Source organism: Rhincodon typus, chromosome 22 (assembly GCF_021869965.1).
Source record: "Rhincodon typus isolate 14 chromosome 22, sRhiTyp1.1, whole genome shotgun sequence".
Classification (NCBI taxonomy): Eukaryota; Metazoa; Chordata; class Chondrichthyes; order Orectolobiformes; family Rhincodontidae; genus Rhincodon; species Rhincodon typus.
The window spans coordinates 45,654,766-45,677,156 of record NC_063353.1 but is presented as its reverse complement, the minus strand read 5'-3'; the positions used below and the strand labels follow the sequence as shown (position 1 = coordinate 45,677,156).

Sequence of the window (22,391 nt, the reverse complement as noted above, 5' to 3'; positions counted from 1 at the left end):
GGTCTAGGCCCGAAATGTCAGCCTTCCTGCTCCTACGATGCTGCTTGGCCTGCTGTGTTCATCCAGCTCTGCACCTTGTTGTCTCAGGACAGTTATCCCTATTGTTCTGGCCCTCAATTAACAACAAAAACAGATTAACTGATCGTTATCACATTGCAGTTTGTAGGAGTTGTTGTGCACAAAATTGGCTGCCATATTTCCCACTTACAATAGTGGCAATAGTTCACAAGTATGGCATTTGGTGGGGAGAACTTTGAGATGTCCAGTTGTTGAGAGAAATGTTATACAAAACAATCAGTTCAATCAATGGGCTGAGGCTATTATCCCTGGAGCATTGGAGGCTGAGGGGTGACCTTATAGAGGTTTATAAAATCATGAGGGGCATGGAGAGGATGAACAGTCAAGGTCATCTCCCCAGGGTCGGGGAGTCCTAAACTAGACGGCATTGGTTTAAGGTGAGAGAGGAAACATTTAAAAGGGACCGAAGGGGCAACTTTTTCACGCAGAGGGTGGTGCATGTATAGAATGAGCTGCCAGAGGTGGTGGTGGATGCTGGTACAATACAAACATTTAAAAGGCATCCAGAGTGGTACAAAAATAGGAAGGGTTTAAAGGGATATGGGCCAAATGCTGGCAAATGGGACTAGATTAATTTAGGATATCTGGTCGGCAAGGACGAGTTGGACCGAAGGATCTGTTCTGTGCTGCGTAATTCTGATTTTGGGTCAATTGATCTACTGAGTTGCCTTCACATTCTAGGCAGAATGAGAACTGACTGCCCATAGGGCTGCTTTAACAAAGATTGAAAAGAGCCGTGAACTGACGGGGTCACCAGCAAAGGTTCCCCTCCACATCACACATCATATTGACTTGGACACACTGCCCTTTTCTACGTCGTTTCTGTGGCAAATGTCTGGAATTCTCCATTTATTGCTATCCTGAACATAGAAAACAAAACAGGAACTTGTATTTAACATAACAAAACAGGCCCAAGGTATTTCTCAGGAACGTTATCAAATGAAAAACCCAATACTGAGTCGTATAAATAAATATTGAAACAAAACAACCAAAACCTTGGTCAAAGAGGTTATGATAATATGATGCAATTAAAAGCAAATTAGAGGAAACTATAGGCTTTAGGAGGCAGAAGACAACTGCCAATGTGATAAAAATCAGGGACATATAAGAATGTATATTTGGGAAGACCCAGGGATCTGAAGGTTGTAGATCTGGAAGAAGTTACAGAAATTGGCAGGAGTGAGGCATTGAAAGAATTTAAAATACAAGGAGACTATTTTGAAAAAAAAAACAAGGCAGTCCTGGGCAGGTGGTGGACTTTTAGATGAGTTGAAGCTTACAGAAAGTGCAAGGTGTGCAGTTACTGAGGAGAGCATTGGAATAGTTGAGTCCAGAGGTAGCAAAGGCACAAATAAAGGTTTCAGTGGCAAATGAGATGAAACAAAGGCACAGATGAGTTAATGATGCAGATGTAGAAGTAGGTTGCCTTGGTAATGGAGTCTAGAAGCTCAGCTTGGTGTGAAAAAAAGAACAGAAGGAATGAGGAATGAGAGGGTGCAAGGCAGGAGAAATTAAACGGCCAAGGGAACGAAGTGCAAGGTTATTTGGTTAGAGCTAGGGAACAAAGAGCCGCAATTACATTGATCAGTGTAACCTGCAGTTGTTAATAGGCGAATCTCACAAAAATGTACTAAATCAATGAATAAATTCCACTAAATTGCTCAGAACTCTTACTGGATCCTTAAGGTCCCCTTTACTGATGGTCTGTCCAGATGTCAACTCTTCCCAACTGAAAAGCAGAGAGTCAGTCACTTCTCCAAATGGGTTAAAATCGATCAGCCACACCTTGCCCTACAAAATAGATTGTAGAAAAGGTTTTAAAATGTTAATTTTCCACTAACAAAAATTACCTTTGAGGAAAGAATGATGTAAAACATACTTTTGAGGTAAGTTGAAATAGAAGCATAAATTAATGGCAAAGCAAATGAGCTGAAACTTTATTCCAGAAATATGGGCTGAAGAAATCAAGGGGTATGGAGAGAAAGCAGGAATATGGCATTGACAGAGGATCAGACACACAATCATACTGAATGGTGCAGCAGGCTCAAAGGGCCTAGTTTCTATGTTTCTCTGACTTTCAGACCTTCACTAGTGAATGTGAACACTCGGTGTGGCTAGTGCTGGGCATAGGTCCAAAATAAACTACCACATAACTTAGTTCGAGAACCACCATGAAATTCAGGCTTGCACAGTGAGTCAACAGTGTCCAACCTGCAGCTCTAGAGTCCCACAGTCCTGAATACTTACAATACGGCCTTTAAAACTCTACTAACTCAACAATATTTGTCCAGGCATTAGGATTCATAAGCTGTCCTCTCTTAATTCAAGGCAAAATGGAGCATGTGACCTTCTAGAGTTCTGCCTGGCAATAATCTCATGCAGTCCAGTTACCATGGGGACTGGGGGCGCAAGTTGAGTCCAACTGAAATCCAAATGCCAACTCTCACATGGATATAAAAGAAAGGAAGAGCTGGCTTTGCTGTGGGCAGATTTACACACACTCAGATTTACTGATTCAGACACCCTGGTCAGACAGCGAGAGACAGCAAGTTTCATAGCAAGAGAGGGGGACACGGAGGGAAAATGGAAACAGCAGCTGCTGAGAACAATTGAGGAAGAGAGTAGTCTTTGTGAGCCACCAGGTAGAATGCAGGTGGGAGTGTGATCTCTGTCGAAGAGACAGAACCTGGCTGGGCCAGGAGGGGTAGTCACTGGAGTGACTGTGCTGTCTAAAGTTGATTTGGAGATTCTCATAATACTGAGGAATACAACTTCCGACAGACACAGAATGTTGTGACTCAGGAAAAAACAGGGAGAAGCATCCAGTTGGAAGCTGGGAGTAACATTCTACTTATTCCTATAAAGATTACAAATCTTCAGGCTGTAGTGTATTGTATTAATGCTGTGTGGGATTGTTGCTGGTGTTAGGAAATTAAGGGGATATCTTTTGTGTAATTTGCTGTACAGGTTGCCTACTAAATAATGTTTAGGTGACGTTGCTTTTATGGTGTTTGTTACTGTAAACTCCTTGAATGTGAAATCTTGTCACTGGAAATACAAATTTATTTTCAATAGTTAATAGTGTCTTCATAACAACATGAGGATAGTTTTCCGTTTGAATTTTATGGACTTGAAAGGTTTAAAAAATTTTGTTGTTCCAAATGTCAGTTAGAACCAGCAACTCGATATACTAACAAGAACACAATTTTAACTAGCTGTCCATAAATCATAGTCTACACCCACATGGTCCATTAACACTGAAGTGTGACTACTCCTGCAGTAGAGAACACCTCCTTACAGTTGAGATTAAGAACTTTTTAGGCAGCAAAATATAGGAGCTCTATCTGCCTACGTCAGCAATGGATGTTAGCATTTTTGCAGACATTGCAGAGTTAAGTTTTAAAAGTTGAGGAGCAAGGTATAGATGTTTTGAGAAGGAAGAGGAGCACAACAGTTGCATAATTAATCACTCATTTTCAACTGCTTTCTTTTGTAGCTGGGGTTTACTGGGTCAACTGATGCTTCTCAATATCATCTTCTGGTGACTGACTGCAGGCTTGGAAACAGACTGTTTGAATGGCCTCTATGTCAGCTCAGAGGCTCTGGGCAATATTAAATAATGGCAGGTGGAGATTTGATAATTCTCTAATGTGCAAATATTTCAATTTCTATGAAGTAGAAAGTCCCAGGTTCATTCCCCAGCCTGACCTCAGGCAGAGCAGGATTTGGCTGTACTAACATGACCTGCTGCCCCTTTGCTGAGGGAGGGTGTGGAAACTAGCCAGAATTTCAGCTCTGTTTGCAATCCTGTGGTCCCAGTTAGATAATGCATTGGAGTGCCCCTCACAACACAACAGCCTGTTGAAACTTAATTCTCTGACCCAACTTGGATGATGCTGCCAGGGGAAATGTCTCTCAATGGCATTCAGGAGTGGGTGAGGGAGATGAATGAGCATCAACAAAAGAAAAACATGTTGTATGTCAAATCCTAAATAATCACTTTTCTAGTTAGGTTGCCCCAGCACAGCTGGTATCATGAATGCAGCCACTTTACAAGTTCCAGCATTATTTATTTCTCCAAGAACCTCAGTAAGTTGAAAGAACAAAATCTAATTTTCTGCTTGGAGATCCTGCAGCCTCAAGAACTCACCAGCGAATTCAATAACTTTAGAGCTGAATCCATCCTTCCATGCTTTCTTTTTTAATCCATCCCACACTCTGTCCTCTTATGACATGGGTTGCTTTTAGCACAGTCACCCATTCTCTTCTACTCTCAGCTCCAATTATCACTTATTCAGCTTTTCTTCTTTCATAATCTCCTCGTTTACTTACCCCTTTTATCTATCTCTGTCTGAGGTCCATCTCCATCTCTCTGCTCACCTTCCACACCCCAACTTTGGCTTCAGTATAAATACCATGTTTCCTAGCATCTATCAGTTCTGAGAATGAGTCACCAGACTCGAAACATTAACTCTGCTTTCTTCCCACAAATGCTTTTAGACCTGCCGAGTTTTGCCAGTAATTTCTGTTTCAGATCTCCAGCATCCACAGTTCCTTGTTCTATTTTACATCACGGCATGCCCACTCTGCATCACACACCCTCGATATCTTCCCTCCAGCGTTCTCTGTGCGAAAGATACTTTACTACTCAGTAGCCCATCCCCAAGATCACCCTAATACCCCAAGATTGGGTTTGCACTCTTCCACACTCAAAGCCCTTGAGCCTACCTCAGTCTCTATGGCTCTCATCAACTCACTTCATCTTCCTCCAACAAGCCTCTTTTCCTTCAATAATAAGCATTGAAACAACATTAGATGGTGGTGGCGATGGAGGTGCTTGAGAGGAAAAGAGAGGAGACAGAGACAGAGACAGAGACAGAGAGTGCAAGAGAGAGCGCAAGAGCAAGTGAGATAGCATGCCTGCAAATAGTTCTTAAGCACTTGTCCAGATTTGGGGAAGGCACTCAGGAAAGGAACCAAATATCATCACAGGCATGTTATTTTCAACACGGAGAACAATAAAAATATTATTGTTACCATTTCATTGCGATTACATACCTGACTGTCTCTGTATACATCAAATACAACTGTAAACAGAAATGTAGAGTCATGGATAAGCTTTCTAATGCACAAGTAACTAACAAAAATGCATTTGTGAGAATGCAGCAATACTAGACAAACAAATTGAGGCTATTTTCCAAAGTGCAGAGGCACTGACATCAAGATGGTGATGGATGATTTCACTCTTCCAGAATGCTTCAATGAGCTGCCTATGTACACTAGTCATACTGAAGCTATACTCTTTCACCTTGCAGTAACTCAATTTTGCAACTCCCAGCTCCTCAGCTTGCATTACAGAAAAAGTACAACCGATGCTGTCTCTCTAACCTAATCTGCTCCCCATTTAGCTATTCAACTAGCACATCATGCGCGATGTTCAAAAGGGGATAGAATTCAGTTTGCATGCCCTGGTTCAATGATCTCTTAGCCTTTAAAACAGCTGCACTTAAGAGATGACATTCTTGACTTCTGGAAAGTAGTGTCGTCCATTGCTGGCAAGGCCAGTATTTGTGGCCCATCCCTAACCGTCCTTTTGAAGGTGACAGTGAGCTATCTCACTAGTCAGTATGGAACGCTGACTTAGGCAAAATCATAATAAATCCTTAAATTCTACAACGTTCCTGCGGATTGGATGTTTGCAAACATAACCCCACACTTCAAGGAAGAGCAAGAGAACAAAGTAGGATTAACCTGACAATTATTGTTATCCATAAATAGGAAATTTATAAAACAGTTGTAAGAAAATCATGATATAACTGAGCAGAGTCAACACTGATTTGTGAAAGACAAATCACATTTGAGAACTCTTACAGATGTTTGAAGATGTAGTTGATAAGATTTACAAGGTGAACTACTCGATGCAGTGTATTGTATTTGGATTTTCAAAAGAAATTCAATAACAATTTCCATAACAATGTATTACACACGAGGGTGTTAAATAAATTTGTGCTCATGACAGTTGTGGTAATATATTAGGATGCCGGAAGGATTGATTAACAAACAAATAAAGATGTGGGTATAAATGGGTAATTATTGGGTTGGCAGGCTATAATGAGAGAGATAGTAGGAACTGCAGATGCTGGAGAATCCGAGACAACAAGGTGCAGGGCTGGATGAACACAGCAGGCCAAGCAGCATCATAGGAGCAGAGAGGCTGACGTTTCGGGCCTAGACCCTTGTCCATAAGCATCGGTGCTGGGGCTTCAGCTATTTACAACTTAGTCAATACCTGTATGATGGGAAGTGTGCAATGTATCCAGGTTTGTTGGGGATACAAAGTTTGGTGGGAAATAAAGTTATGAGGAAGAAAGGAATTTAGATGGGTCAAGTGGTTGTGAGAGAAATTGGTAGATGGAATATAATGGGCAGAAATGTGAAGTCATCCACTTTGATAGGTAAAATGGAAAAATGTAGCATTTATTTAATGGTGACAGATTGAGGAACATTGGTATTTACTGGAGCGGGATGCATTTCCATACCAATTACAGAAAGTTAACCTGTAAGTGCACAATGCAATTAGAAAAGCAAATGCTATGTTAGCCTTCACTGCCAAGGAATCAAGGTATCACAGTAAAGAAGTCTGGATGAGAATACAGGGCTATTTTCTCTGGAGCGTCGGAGGCTGAGGGGTGACTTCATGAGGGGCATGAATAGAGTGAATAGTTAAGGTCTTTTCCCCAGGGCAGGGGAGACCAAAACTATTGGGCATAGGTTTAAGGTGAGAGGGGAAAGATTTAAAAGGGTCTTAAGGGGCAACTTCTTCACACAGAGGATGGTGTGTGTATGGAATGAATTGCCAGAGGAAGCGGTGGAGGCTGGTACAACATTTAAAAGGCATCTGAATGGGTACATGAATTGGAAGGATTTAGGGGATAGGGGCCAAATATTGGCAAATGGGACTAGGTTAATTTAGGATATCTGGTCAGCAAGGACGAGTTGGACCAAAGGGTCTGTTTCTGTGCTGTACATCTCTACGACCTGCATTACTGGGTACAATCTGAGTCTCTTCATCCAAGGGAAGATTTACCTGTCTCTGAGAGATTGAAACTTAGATATACCTCTGTTGTTCTGAGGAAGGGTCACTCAACCCAAAACATTAACTCTGATTTTTCTTCACAGATGCCGCCAGACCCGCTGAGCTTCTCCAACAATTTCTGTTTTTGTTATACCTGACTGATTCCTAGGATGAGAGGATTGATCTATGAAGGGAGATTGAGTAGGTGAGCCTAAATTCTCTGTAGTTCGTAAGTTGTTATTCTCAAAATAGTTCTCACTCGCCATTTTTAAATAGATTTACTCTCTCCATTCTGCAATGCTGGATCCTCCCAAGAGAACTGCCAACTTTCCTAAGAACATTCAAGACACATTCTTTTGTATACCAGGAGGCAACTATTTGACTGCATGGCAGTAAGCTTTCTATTATTGCACTCAGGTAAGTTATTTATCACCATCACATTTTAAAAAAAAAATTACATAGAATAATATTTCTTACAATTTCCAATTATTAGATGGGAATCATACTACAGGAAGAACATATTAGTTAAACAAAAATACAGATAAAATCACAAGATAAAGATATTTTTATTCTTGTATTTCAAAATGCAATTTCTATTAAGCACTTTGAAGTTCTACACATTATAAAGGAGTTTAATGTAACTTGGATTCAGAAATTGCTGTTCAATAACTTGGAAGTTTACTCAGCACTCATCAGAATTTCAGTGATTACAGTGGATCAATAATAGTTGCTGACTGCAATTTTATTGGTACAGGTCTAGCATGGTTGTTGCGTTATAGGCCGTATGTGCGTTAGAATAGGAACAAAATCATATGTAAAACTTACTCTGGGTGTGTAAGAATTAATGAAGCATTTAAAGTATAGATGATGGCAGGAGGAAACAATCTTGGGCTAAGTGATTCCAGAAATCAGTTCAGCTGGTAGACTACCATGTATCAATTTATGCAAACAGTTGTTACAAACTTGATATTCTTTTTAAAGAAATGAAATATACTTACAATCTTCATCCAAAAACTTGTACTGTATTTGATTTCTGAAGAAATCCAGTATGGAACCAAGAATATTAGCTGCTTGGTTACAGACATGATCATAATACTGCGTGTGGTCTCTTTGTGCAACCCCTGGCAGAAATAAAGCCAGTAAACTGAAATCTGTTTTGGCAATTATATATAACTAAAACATCTGAAATTGTGTTTCTTTTTTAAAAAACAGTACCTATCAGTTTATTTTCCTTGACAAAGCATCTGAACTCCCCTCCAGGAATCAATTCACACCATTTCCTGAGAACAAGCTGAAAAGAAATCTTGATCTGAGTTGTGTCAACTTAGTTAAAGATTGTTAAACGAACACTGTTTGTCATCAAGCCCATCCAGAAAAATCATAAACAAGAGGACAGAAGGAGAATGACAATGTTTTTTATGATAGAGCATCAAATAATGGGTATTAACTAAACAACTGACAGCAAATTTACCGCATACCTTCCCAACTTAAAAAATAAACTTAGTTTAATTTTAAGCATCTATACTTCAGAAAGCTTAGATTCCTGATTTCAATTAGTAGGTTGATCAATAATTCCAACATACTTAATTAAATCCAGTGGAGAAAATTTTGCAGTCTTAAGAGAACTTCTGGGCATTTTCTTACCTTTTGGTTCTTTGTTTTTAAATTCTGGTTTTGTAACCAAGATGGAGCCAGAGAATGGTGACTTTGTACACTTTTCACTGTACTCATGTATTCCTACACTTGAGTGCATGCGACAATAAACTTTATTCTAATTCCAATTGTGTGAATTTTAATAAGTCAGTTTTAATTATCATAAGTATCCACTTGAACTGGTGTAAAACCTGAATTTGTAGCTTTTACAACTAATCAGCCAATTAAGGATCAACACATTGTCATATGTTACAAACATGTCTGTGATACCTAAAAATATTAGATATTGGCAGAAAGGAACAGGCAGTAATATGCACCCAGGCCTACACAAGTTTTACGGAAAAGATGGTAGGACATATTGACAGAGCCATTGGCAAAAATTTCATCATTCCAAGGCTCTCAAAATAAATAGAGGTATCAAGTACAAATGCAGGGAGACACATACTTACAAATTCTTAACGTCCGCCTTGAGCAGGTGCCAGGAATTGCTATCCTTTTTACTGCTTAATAACCAGGAGCACTGATAGGCTTACCATTCATTTTAACAGCAAAATTCAGGCCAACAATATAATTTTCAAATACTCCAGTCACATTAAATAATACTTTTAAAAAATGGAATAAGAAACCTGATATTTGATAGCTACTTGAATCAATGATCCATACATTTATGCAACGGACACAAGAGATTTGAAGCTGGAAACTGACTTACTTGAGGATCTACTTTAGGATCTGGTGAGTCATCAGTACAGTGAAGAAATCTGGATGAAAAGAATCAAACATTCAATAGATTTCTGATAAGGTCTGGAAATTACCTGGATAACAAGCAGCTTAAAAAGTCACATGGCTACAGTTATTATTCTGAGTGATGACCATCATATGTCATTAATTTGCTGATAGTAAAAGGGTAGTTGAGGAGACAGTCTTTCTAAAAAGCAACTTGGATTGAACTTTGTTTACAGGCAGTGCAGTTTGATAATAGCAATGATTTCAGAGGGTTTTCTTTGGCAGTATGTCACAGTTTTATTTTAGCTTCCAAATCAGTAATATGTCCCAAAATATCAGCAGGGTCCAAAAAAGTGAAATAAACAAGTAACTTGAATCAGCAGCAACTTTCTCAGCTAACTAGAAAGTATTATGGAAGGATGAATAGTGAAGGCAAAACAATCTCAATCCTCTCCACAACAAGCATTTTTTCATAATTATGCATTAAAAAGAGGATTATTTTACCACTCCTAATCACAAAAAAAAAGTACTAAATATTCCAACTCATTTGGAATGAACACTCAGGAGTAGAATTCCACGAGTACAGTACCACAGCGGTTGCATTACTGGGCTATTCATCCAGAGGCTTAGATTAACGATTCAGACATATGAGATCAAACCCATCAGGTCTGCTCAGCAACTTAAATTCAATTAATTAAATAAATCTAGGGAAAAAAAGCTTGTATTAAAATGACGTCCAAGGAACCACTGGAAATTAATGTCCTTTAGGGAAGGAAATCTGACATCCTAACCTGGTCTGGCCCACATGTGACTGCAGATCCTTGTGATGGGGATGGGTGTAAACTGTCTTTTGAAATGATCTATCAACCCATCTGGTTGTGTTCAAGAAAGTAGCTCATTACCAATCTCTCAAATGTAACTAGAGATGGACGGCAATGGTTGGTGACGCTCACATTCCATGAATGTATAAAACAAAAGATTCAGTATTTCTCAATGATTGATACCAAGATAAAGTCTGCCATGTTTTTTGACCTCTGCTGAGTTAACAGTTCAGCCAGTCAACACAAGTGAGTGATGAACCAGGCTTCATTGTGACGCTTCTGCATCTAAGTTACCATGTAACATACAGTTCAAGCTTGAATATAAAACACTGTGGTTCAGGCAAGGTATCAGAATGGAAGAAGTAATGCTTTTAGGAGAGGAGACAAGGGGAAATAAAACAAAACATGTCAGAAAAGAAAGTGCAATATATGACTGGTACAATCAAACTTGAAGAAAATACTCCGAAGGTATTAACAATTCAAGTACATACGGCTGAGTTAAATCATGAGTGACAAAGTCAGAACTTTTCAAAAGCAGGAAGATGTCACTAAGATTATTGCACTTGAGCGAGCTGTTCATTGCAATCCATTGAGCATCCTAGGGTAGGGGAAAAAAAAAAACAATAGAAAAACATAGAAGAGTCACTGAGTATGAACCATAGCATTATTCTGAAGTTGACTGCATTATCTTTAAGCAAACACACATTTCAAACAAACATGAGAATTATTTTGACAACTGTTTATTATCTACTGTAAAATATCCAGACTTACACAAATAGGAGTACACAAACTAAGCTCTTAGTCACCCTGGATACATGGTACCTGTCTGTAGAAGCTATGAGTCACAATCACACATTGGACAGAATATGTTAAAAATCTAATAATAAACTTGAGGAAATATAACATCGAAGAACTTTAAGATCATAAGACATAGGAGCAGAAATTAGGCCATTCAGCCCATCGACTCTGCTCCGCTATTTAATCATGGCTGATAAGTTTCTCACCCCAATCTCCCGCTTTCTCCCCATAACCCTTGGTCCCCTTGACAATCAAGAACCTTTCTATCTCTATTTTAAATATACTCAATGATTCACCACTCTCTGGCTGAAGAAGTTTTGCCTTAAACGTGTTCTAAAAGGGCTTCCCTTTATTCGAAGGCTGTGCCCTCGGGTCCTAGTCTCTCCTACCAATGGAAGCACCTTCCCAACATCCACTCTATCCAGGCCATTCAGTATTCTGTAAGTTTCAATTAGATCCCCCCTCATCCCTACTAAACTCCACTGAGTATAGATCCAGAGACCTCAAACACTCCTCATATGTAAAGCTTTTCATTCCTGGGATCATTCTCATGAATCTCCTCTGAAGCCGCTCCACGGCTAGAACATCTTTCCTGAGATATGGGGCCCAAAACTGCGCACAACACTCCAAGTGTGGCCTCACAAGAGCCTTATAGAGCCTCAGAAGTACATCCCTGCTTTTATATTCAAGTCCTCTCAAAATAAATGCCAAAGTTGCATTTGCCTTCCTAACTATTGACTCAACCTGCAAGGTTACCTTGAGAGAATCCTGGACTAGAACTCTCCAGTCTCTTTGCACTTCAGACTTCCACATTTTCTCCCCGTTTAGAAAATAGTCCATACCTCTATTCTTCTTACCAAAGTGCATGACCTCACACTTTCCCACGTTGTATTCCATCTGTCACTTCTTTGCCCACTCTCCTAACCTGCCCAAATCCTTCTGCAGCCTCCCCACATCCTCAATACTACCTGTCCCTCCACCTATCTTTGTATCGTCTGCAAACTTAGCCAGAATGCCCTCGGTTCATTATAAAGTGAAAAGTTGTGGGAAGTCCTTGTAGAACACCACTTGTCACCGGCTGCCATCCTGAGAAGGACCCGTTTATCACCATGCTTTCTGCCAGATATCCAGTCTCCTATTCATGCTAGCATCTTGTTTCTAACGCCATGGGCCCTTATCTTACTCAGCAGCCTCCTGCGCGGCACTTTGTCAAAGGCTTTCTTAAAGTCCAGGTAGATAACAACTATTGGCTCTCCTTGGTCTAACCTGCTCATTATTTCCTCAAAGAATTCGAACAGATTTGTCAGGCATGACCTTGCCTTGATGAAGCCATGCTGACTTCGCCCTATTTCACCATGCACTTCCAAGTATTCAGAAATCTCATCCTTCAAAATGGACTCCAAAATCTTAAACGTGACCGAGGTTGGCCTGTAATTTTCAGTCTTTTGCCTTACTTCCTTTTTAAACAGCGGTGTCACGTTAGCGATTTTCCAGTCCTCTGGGACCATCCCTGACTCTAGTGATTCAGCATCAATAACCCATTATGCATTCAGAATCAATAACCCAAAAATCTAGCCATATATGTTTCATGTAAGATTAAAAAGATTGCCCATTTAAATTCTCCAGCTAGGACAAACCTTCTCTAACATTAAAATAAGTCAAGTTATTATGCTCAAAGCAGTAGAAGCAGAGAGTATCTGAGAACATATAGACTAGTAAAGGCCAAGATTTGATTCTTGGTCAGTGCTGAGTTTTGTTATGATGGCACAACATAGGCATGGATTCAGCCCTTTGAGCTGGTTCTGCTATTTAGTGAGATCACAGCTGATCTGTACTTCAGCTCCATCTTCTTGCCTTAGTTCCATACCGTTTTACATGCAAAATCTATTGATTTCAGATTTTAAATTATTAATTGACTGGTATCTACTGCTTTTGATATATTATAATTCAGATTGGTACCCCTAATCATTGTTTATACTGATTACTAACTCGTGTCGGGATATGAGTGAAGATAACATCAGGATCAGCTCAAATTTTGATCTTCCTTGAGTCCATCGACTTGTCAATATGACTCCTGAAACAACTTCATCAACAAAGCAGAGTAAAGCTAGTGACACAAACGCTGTAGAATCATACGCAAAGGAATCTTCACGAAAGTGGACAGAGGAGAAAAAGTGACCAGCTGCTGATTTAGTTTGAGAAAAATTCTCAATTATGCTCATGCAAGATGACTTCAAGTTTTGCTAAACTTGCATGCCACCTAATGAAGGAACTCAAGTACTACATCATAGGTGATTTAATGAATCAAATCATCAGGCCTCTGAATCATCAGACTGGATGCATTGTACGGCATCTCATTCTTTAATGATGCATTTTACATCCTATCTAGATGCAGCATCAAGTTGAACACTTAAATTTTTATCTCTGATCCAATTTCATTTCTTTGGACACCAACCGTGCATACATTCTGCTTTCCCATTTATACTCATCAAGTGATGCTAGATCCGATGAAAGATTTTTTTAAAAACCCTCCTCTACACCTATCTTTATTTTTCTATTATGCCGTTCCCATCTCCTTAGCGTCTCTATAGATCATAGAGCCATAGAACAGTTACAGGACTAAAAGAGGTCATTCAGCCCATTGTAGAATTATAGAATCCCTACAGAGCAGATAGAGGCTGTTTGGGCTATCACATATGCACTGACCCTCTGAAGAGCATCCCAATCACCTATCCCCATAACCCTGCATTTACCATGGCTAATTGTTACATTGCTCAACATTTTTAAAATGTTCTGATGAAAGCTAAAATGTTAACTCCTTCTCCCACCACAGATGCTGCCTGACCAGATGAGAATTTTAAGCATTTTTTAAACACTACATGACAAACTGACACACACTGTATCACCCATTACCAACTACTCTCAGTGCTGATCCGATTCACACAAGAAAGCCATCACAAAGCAAAAATGCTAACGAAGTGACAGCAATGATCACAAATCCCTGGCACAGCTTTATTTTCTCAAATTGCAAATGTTTCTGTTGGTTGCCTGAATTTTCAAATTAGATCTCAACCAACTTAAACCATATATCATATACCATTAATATTTTGATAAAAATTGGTGAAGCCAGTCAAGACTTAATTGGTTGCTCCTCTCTAGCACTGACCAACTTGGCCAGACTAGGGTAACAGAATGATAAGAATTACAATTATTCTGCCTCTATAAGAAACATGAACGGTTTGTCAGGAAACCTGCAGATCAATACAGAATTTGTTTTATTACTTAAATAAACCATTTATCAACATAGAGTTTTTACAATAGAGTTACACTGTCTGATACAATCACACCACACCTGAACAATAAGCAGACATTCAGGCCCAATATAAATTTGCTTTTCATTTATCAGAGTTTTCCTAGAGTCCAGCCAGTGAGGCTGATTATTTTTTTTTAGAATGCTGGCAACAAACATTTTCAACCAAGTGTGAGTTCTTCCTCAAGTTTCTTACCCTTGGAGAGCTCCAGTTAAGCTTTGGAAAAACACTGCCTCCAAGAGAGTTTATTGCCTCCTGTACTTTTGCTGCAAAATCTGGGAATTCTGGAGCCTGTATTTTAAAGACAAACACTCAAAGGTTAAATTCAAGTGTTAACAAATCAAAAGTATTTTTAATTTAGAACCAATGAATTGCTCCAATTTTAAAATTGTTCAAAAGTATAATATAATAGTTGATTGCAAGCTAGATTTGTACACTATTCTTACTTTTAGATTTAAGTACATCGGAAACAGAGCAGGTGTGGGCCTTCACGCCTGCTCTGTCACATAATAATTTGAGGTAGAATGCCAGCTTTCCTGTCTTATCACTATATTCTATGATTCTCTTAATATCAAGAAATAAAATCAGCCTGTCTCGAATCTACTCTACGACACAGTATCCACAGCTCACTGCGATAAAGAATTGCCAAGATCCTCAAATCTTTGATCGAAGAAATTTCTCTCTTTATCAGTCTTGTTATAAATATAATCAAGGTTGAGAGAAACAAGATTTTAATCAATAAGAGAATCAGGGGTTATGTGGAAAAGACAGGAAAGTGGAGTTGACAATTATCAGATCAACCGTAGTCTCACTGAGTGGCAGAGCAGACTCAATAGGCTGAAGGACCTACTTCTGCTGCTACAGTTTGTTGTCTTATTGTCATTGTCATTATTTTAAGAGCACACAGCATGGCTACATTCAGTAACGCAAACTTGCCAAACTAAAGAACAGAAAATTGTAACTGAAAATTATACAATGCTGTCTCCTGATTAGGAGAAGGTGATTACTAAAATTAAGTATTGTAAATAAAGCTATAATCCCAGAACTTTCTGATAACTTACAGATGATATTTGGCCAATGAAATAGTTATATTCAACACAAAATTTCACAGCTACAGACATGTAAATATATCCCTTACCGTAAGAGTTGTCACATTCTCATCATCTGACCACTACATGAAAAGAACACAAAAGGTTACCTCACTAACATCCTTATGTCAGAAACTACTGTAACAAATCATTAATGCATATTTATGCTTACTATGGAAACAAATACAAATGTTTCATTAATACAGTAAATTATAGACAATACTGACCTGTACATCCTGTTCTTCATCACTGCCATCATCTACACGAGAACAACTCGGGGCTTCATTTCTGAAACAATTGGAAACGAGTGTTTATAAATCAAAAATCAGGAATGTGGCCTCAAGGAGCATTGGGAATTGGTGAAATGAAGGAATACTTAACTTTTCAGGATGACACTTAATAGTTAAAACATAACAATAGCACTGCTGGTACAACTGTGATTTTTATTTCATTAGTGGTACATTGTAAACTGCGGTAACTATTATTAGTGAATTACAGCATCGTCAGTATCAGAAAGATGATGACACACCAGAAAGGTTTGTGTTTCATCTAAACATTTCACAAAACAAGAAATTAATCACAGGCTGAAACTCTCAAGTAAGACCTAGCCAACTAAAGTGCAACTGATTTAAAACAAAATCTTGACTCAAAAAAATAGTTTCTGAACCAAAATCGTTAAACTTGAGACACTGTTTTGCTCCTTACTCCCCACAAGTGGTCAGCAGCATGTAGCTGTATCTCTTTATTATGTCTGACTCATATGCTCTGGGCTGGAGTAATGAAGTCATTACTTAAACTGTGCATATCATACAATTCCCAATGAGGAGTATTTCGAAAATGAAACGTCCTGCTAAAAAAGTTTCAGTAGAAAACTGGCTAGAATTTCTTAATTGCACTCACATTAACGTCATGATTTTAAATTGATGAACATTATTCTCTCATGAAGTTGAAAAATAAGTTGTGCATATCTCGGCATGATTACATTTTGAATTACTGAACTTTATTCATGTTTTCCATGGGATGAAGCCAATTAATCATACTAATTAAGAAGTTCAGCTTCATCAGAAAAATATAATCTAGCTCTTGCATTTAAATGGATTAGTAATAACCATGTAAACAAGACTATGATAAATGCCACAAATTGGCATGTCTTTTTTTATTGTACTGCAGCATCCACCACACAACAGAAATAATTTGACCAAACACACACAATTTGATTAGTACCTTCCAGAAATCACCAGCGTCCCATCATCCAGTAAATAATCGATTACATTCTGCGGCAATTGAAGAATAACACTGTAAAATGAGAAACGTAGGTGAACAACTTAAAGGTAACATGTCTATCCAGATCATCCAATTAAGGGAAACTGGAACTTCAGATTCTAAACAAAAACAGAAATTACTGGAAAAGCTCAGCAGGTCTGAGCATCTGTGGACAGAAATCACAGTTAACGTTTCAGGTCCAGCGAACCTTCCTCAGAACACTAACTCTGACTTTTCTCCACAGATGCTGCCAGACCTGTTGAACTTTTCTAGCAATTTCTGTTTTTGTTTCTGATTTACAGCATCCACAGTACTTTTGGTTTGTATTTTGCTTCAGTTTCTTACTCTTCTTATATTCTCCAAAAATGATTTACTTTAACTTTTAAGGAAACTCCTTTTGGAAAATAACAGGAACAAATTAGTTTTATTCTATTGTTTTAGCCTGTTTGTTACAATACTGACATTGTTGGAATATTGGCTTACAGTCTATTTCTACCCTGATGGAGTGTTTAAACCACATCACTAAAGTCATATACCAAACAGTCTGACTGAATACTAATTGCTGCTCACTGATTCATGATCACTTTAAAACCGAAAGGTCGACCTAACCTGTAAATAATATGTTGTAACCCTTAGTCATGATGTCATCTTAGTCATCCAGTCACGATGCAAGCCGTTAATTAGCAGGAAAATTCTGTTATCCGTAAGAAGGAAATAAATGGTTTAGCAATCTGAATCAATATGAAATATTGGAACTAGATGAAGCAGACAATAATGTCTGTCTTGGAATGTTTGCCTTTTTGTCCTTTAAGTCAGCAGTGAGTACTTCTAGTTTAAGTGTAATACAAATCAGATGACGATACTACTAAACTGTCCCAACATGTTCAATTTTAACTCCAAAAGTCCCACCGGGCCCATGACATGCGTTGTAACATGTCTCAACAGGTTGATTAAAATATCTTGCCCTGATTGCTCTGGTTCACATGTTTTCCAAACAGAAGGAGCAGTTTACATGGATAGAAAGTGATCACCAAAGGCTTCAGCAAACTAGTTAACAATTTTCAATAACTATGAAAATAAGGAAACATTCCAAATTGCTTCACTGAAGGACAGTCAGATAAAAACCTTTAGCAAAAGGAGAGAAAGGAGGGGAATGACTCAAAGCCTGGTCAGGCGTGGTCTTTAAAGGAGCAGAGGTGAGGAGTGGGTAGCATGGCTTTAGAAATATAGAATGCTGACAAGACAGAAATTGTCCATTTAGCTCGTCGACCCATGCTGACTCATTGCAATAACAATTAGATTAGCCCCACAATCCAAACCTTTTCCCATTAGCTTCCCTTTGGGTGTTTATCCAACTTCCTTTGAAAGTCACAACTGAATCTGCCTGCAATACAATCTGAGGGAAAATATTCCAGAGACAATCACTCGTTGCCATGTATCATTCTTCAGCCTTTTGCCAAATCACTGTCCCATGGTTCTTAAACCTTCTACCAATTGGAACTGTTTCTTTCCATCTACTTTGTCTAGATCCTACGTGATTTTGTGCACATCCTCCAAATATCCTCTGACCATTCTCTAAGTAATAAACATGTTAAGCAAAAAGTGTTGCCATTAACATGTTAAAAAAATTTAGAAAGAGAAGTGATTTCGTTTTTGGAAAGGCATTACAGTGTCCTTGTCAATTTACCCATCACTTTTTGAAAGTGGTGTTGTTCCCATATATCTGCTGCCTTTGTCCTTCTAGATGGAGGTGGTCATGGGCTTGGAAGGTGCTGACTGAGGATCGTTGGTGCATTTCTGCAGTGTATTTTGTAGACAGTACACACTGCTGCTACTCAGCATTGGTGGTGGAGGGTGAATGTTTGTGGATGTAATGCGATCAAGCAGTCTGCTTTGCAGGCGGCATGGTGGCTCAGTGGTTAGCACTGTTGTCTCACAGTGCCAGGGACCCGGGTTCAATTCCAGCTTCAGACTGTGTGTGAAGATTGCATTCTGATTGCATTGTGTGTCTGCGTTGATTTCCTCTGGGTGCTCCGGTTTCCTCCCACAGTCCAAAGATGTGCAGGTTAGATGGATTGGCTATGCTAAACTGCCCATAGTGTCTAGGGTGGGAAATGCAGGGATGGGGGAGGGGGTAGGTCTGGCTGGGATGCTCTTTGGAGGGTCGGTGTGGACTCAATGGGTCCTATGGCCTGCTTCCACACTGTAGGGATTCTATGCCCTGGACGGTGTTGTTGGTAATGCACCAAACAAAGCATGCGGGAAGTATTCCATCACACTCCTGACTTGTACCTTGTAGATGGTGGACAGGTTGGGGGATTCAGGTGGTGAGTTGCTCACCACAGTATTCCCAGCCTCTGACCTGCTCTTGTAGCCATTGTGTTTATGCGTTGAGTTTCTGGTCAATGGTAACTCCCTGATGTTGGGGGATTCATTGAACATACATAACATTGAATGTCCAGGGGCAGTGGTTAGATTGTCTCTTATTGGTGATGGTAATTGCCTGCCATTTGTGTGGCATGAACATTATTTGCCACTTGTCAGCCCAAGCCTAGATACGTCTAGATATTTGTTGCATTTGAACATGAACTGCTTCAGTATCTGAGGAGTTGCGAATGGCACTGAACATTGTGCAATCATCAGCGAACATCCCCAGTTCTGACCTTATGATGGAGGGAAGGTCATTGATGAAGCAGCTGAAGATGGTTGGGCCTAGGATACTAAGGAACTCCTGCAGAGATGGCGTGAAGCAGAGATGACTGACCTCACACAACCACGACCATCTGACTCCAACCATTGGAGAGCTTCCCCCTGATGTCCGTTTATTCTAGTTCTGCTAGGGCTCCTTGATGCCACACTCGGTCGAATGCAGCCTTGATGTCAAGGGCTGTCACTCTCATCTCACCTCTGGAATTCAGCTCTTTTGTCCATGTTTGAACCAAGGCTGTAATGAGGTCAGGAGCTGAGTGGCCCTGGCAGAACCCAAACTGGACATCACTGAGCAGGTGCTGCTTGATAGCACTGTTGATGATACCTTCCATCACTTTACTGGTGATCGAAAGTAGACTGATGAGGTGGTAATTGGGCGAGTTGGATTTGTCCTGCTCTTTATGTACAGGCATATCTGGGCAATTTTCCACATTGTCGGGAAGATGCCAGTGTTATAACTGCAATGGAACAGCTTGGCTGGGGGAGCAGCAAATTCTGGAGCACAAGTTTTCAGTAGTATTGCCGACTGCCAAGACCCATAGCCTTTGCAGTGTCTAGTGTCTCCAACCGTTTCTTGGCATCGCGTGGAGTGAATCAAATTGGCTGAAGACTGGTATCTGTAATGCTGGGGACCACTGGAGGAGGCCAAGATGGATCATCCACTCAGCACTTCTGGCTGAGATTGCTGCGAATGCTTCACCCTTATATTTTGCACTGATGTGCTGGGGTCTTCAATCATTGAGGATGGGGATATTTATGGTGCCTCCTCTTCCAGTGAGTAGTTTAATTGTCCACCACCATTCACGGCTGGACGCGGCAGGACTGCAGAGCTCAAATCTGATCTGTTGGTTGTGGGATCGGTTACCTCAGTCTATCATAGACAGCTTATGCTGTTTGGCGTGCAAGTAGTCCTCATTTTCAGGAAGGCCTGGTGCTGCTCCTGGAATGCCCTCCTGCACTCTCCATTCAAGCCTGGATTGATCCCCTGGCTTGATGGTAATGGTTGAGTGCAGGTTATCCTGGGACATGTGGCTGCAGACAGCGTCTCGTGGATGCCCAGTCGAGTTTCTGGATCTGCTTGAAGTCTGTCCCATTTAGCACGGTGATAAAGCCACACAGCACGCTGGAGGGTATTCTCAATGCGAAGGCAGGACTTTGACTTCACAAGGGCTGTGCGGTAGTCACACTTACTGATATCGTGATGGTGAACTGATATAATTTTAATAATTTAAATGGACTTTTTAAAACGATATTTATATCTCTAAATGTAAACAACTCCACTTTCTCCGATCTATCTTTGGAACAGATGTTCACGATCCCTTTTGATCTAAACAGGTGAAGGTAAATGGTAGATATTGGGCTAAAGGGGTTTTGGGATGTTCAAATACCTTAACTTTCATTTCCAACATGGTAATTGTTGGTGGTGAGACTAACCATATCAATGGTTAATGGCAATGACCTAGTGGTATTACTGCTAGATTATGAATCCAAAGACTCCAGTAATGATCTGGGAATCTGGGTTTGAATCCTGCCACAGCAGATGATGGAATTTGGATTCAATTAAAAATCTGAAATTAATGCTGATCATGAAACTGGTATTGATTATCGGAAAAACCCATCCGATTCACTAATGCCCCTCAGGGAAGGAGATCTGCCGTCCTTACCTGGTCTGGCCTACGTGTGACTCCAGACCCACAGCAATGTTGGTGACTCTTAACTGCCTTTTGGGCAACTAGGGATGGACAATCAATTCGAGTCTAGCCAGGAATGCCCACATTCCATGTATAAATAAGAAAAAACTGTAAGTGCTGAAAGATAAGAGTGCAGTAAGAGCAAAAAATCTCATCTCCAAAACATTGTTCAACTCCACCCCTACCTCAGCTTATCTCCTGTTGAAACCCTCATTCTTCATTATTAGCTCTAAATTGACTATTTCAGGTTGCCCAGCCAGCCACCTACCCTCTACAGACCTCCAGCTCATCCAAAACACCGCTGTCCATATATAACTCATCAGGTTTTTTCATATTTTCACCCCTGTGCTCACTGATCAACATGGGCTCCCAGTTAAAAAATGCCTTGATTTTAAAATTGCCCTCATTATTTTCAATTCCCTCCACAGCCTCACCCATCCTCATATGTGGAATCTGCTCCAAATCTCAGATATCTGCATTTCTCTAATTCTGATGTCTTGTTAATCCTCAGTTTTAATCACTTCGGTATTGGTAGCTAACAAAAAAAAAGAAAAATACTTTCATTTGTAGAGTGCTTTTTGCAATTGCTCGATATTTCAGATCACTTCAAAGCTAATTAAATACTTCTTTATCTGTAGCAATTGCTGTAATGCAGGAAACACGTGAGCCAATTTGCCCACGGCAAGATTTTGGAAGTAATAACGAGTAGATAATCTGTTCTTTTCTGACACTGACGGGGTATCTTTCTTACACTACTTTGAAGTCACAGCTGTGGGACCCTTCATCTCCTGAGAGGGTACACAGTGCCTGGGTCTAATGGGTCACCTGAAAGATGGTTCTTCTTACAACTTGGTATTCTCTCAGTACTGCAGGGAGAAGACCCTTCAAAACTTTTGTGCACAAGTTCCAGTCTCCAGCTATGGAGCTCCCTCCCTAAACTTTTCCATTTTGCAGCCATAAGATACTGAAGCAGATTTAGACCGCTCAGCCCATTGAGTCTGTTCTGCCATTCAGTAACACCATGGCTGATCTGGTAATACTCAAATCCACTTTTTCCCCACAACCCTGGATTCCCTTACTATTTAAAAATCTGTCTATCTCAGCCTTGAATATATTTTTAATAACATAAGAGGGCTGACAATGGGAGGAAAGAATTCCACAGATTCACTACACAGAGAGAA

General features: G+C 39.8%; 1 protein-coding gene across 1 annotated transcript in view; it reads right to left on the bottom strand.

The window, feature by feature from the left end:
- Positions 1 to 22,391, bottom strand: part of cdc123 (cell division cycle 123 homolog (S. cerevisiae)) — a 29,539-nt gene that overhangs the window by 4,671 nt on the left and 2,477 nt on the right. The window contains exons 2-11 of the mRNA XM_020522917.2: positions 16,772 to 16,843; positions 15,775 to 15,835; positions 15,598 to 15,630; positions 14,655 to 14,750; positions 10,842 to 10,948; positions 9,516 to 9,564; positions 8,369 to 8,444; positions 8,152 to 8,274; positions 5,137 to 5,165; positions 1,753 to 1,869 (exon numbers count right to left, since the gene is read on the bottom strand). Coding sequence (XP_020378506.1) covers positions 1,753 to 1,869; positions 5,137 to 5,165; positions 8,152 to 8,274; positions 8,369 to 8,444; positions 9,516 to 9,564; positions 10,842 to 10,948; positions 14,655 to 14,750; positions 15,598 to 15,630; positions 15,775 to 15,835; positions 16,772 to 16,843 — 763 coding nt within the window. The remainder of the gene's footprint in view (positions 1 to 1,752; positions 1,870 to 5,136; positions 5,166 to 8,151; positions 8,275 to 8,368; positions 8,445 to 9,515; positions 9,565 to 10,841; positions 10,949 to 14,654; positions 14,751 to 15,597; positions 15,631 to 15,774; positions 15,836 to 16,771; positions 16,844 to 22,391) is intronic.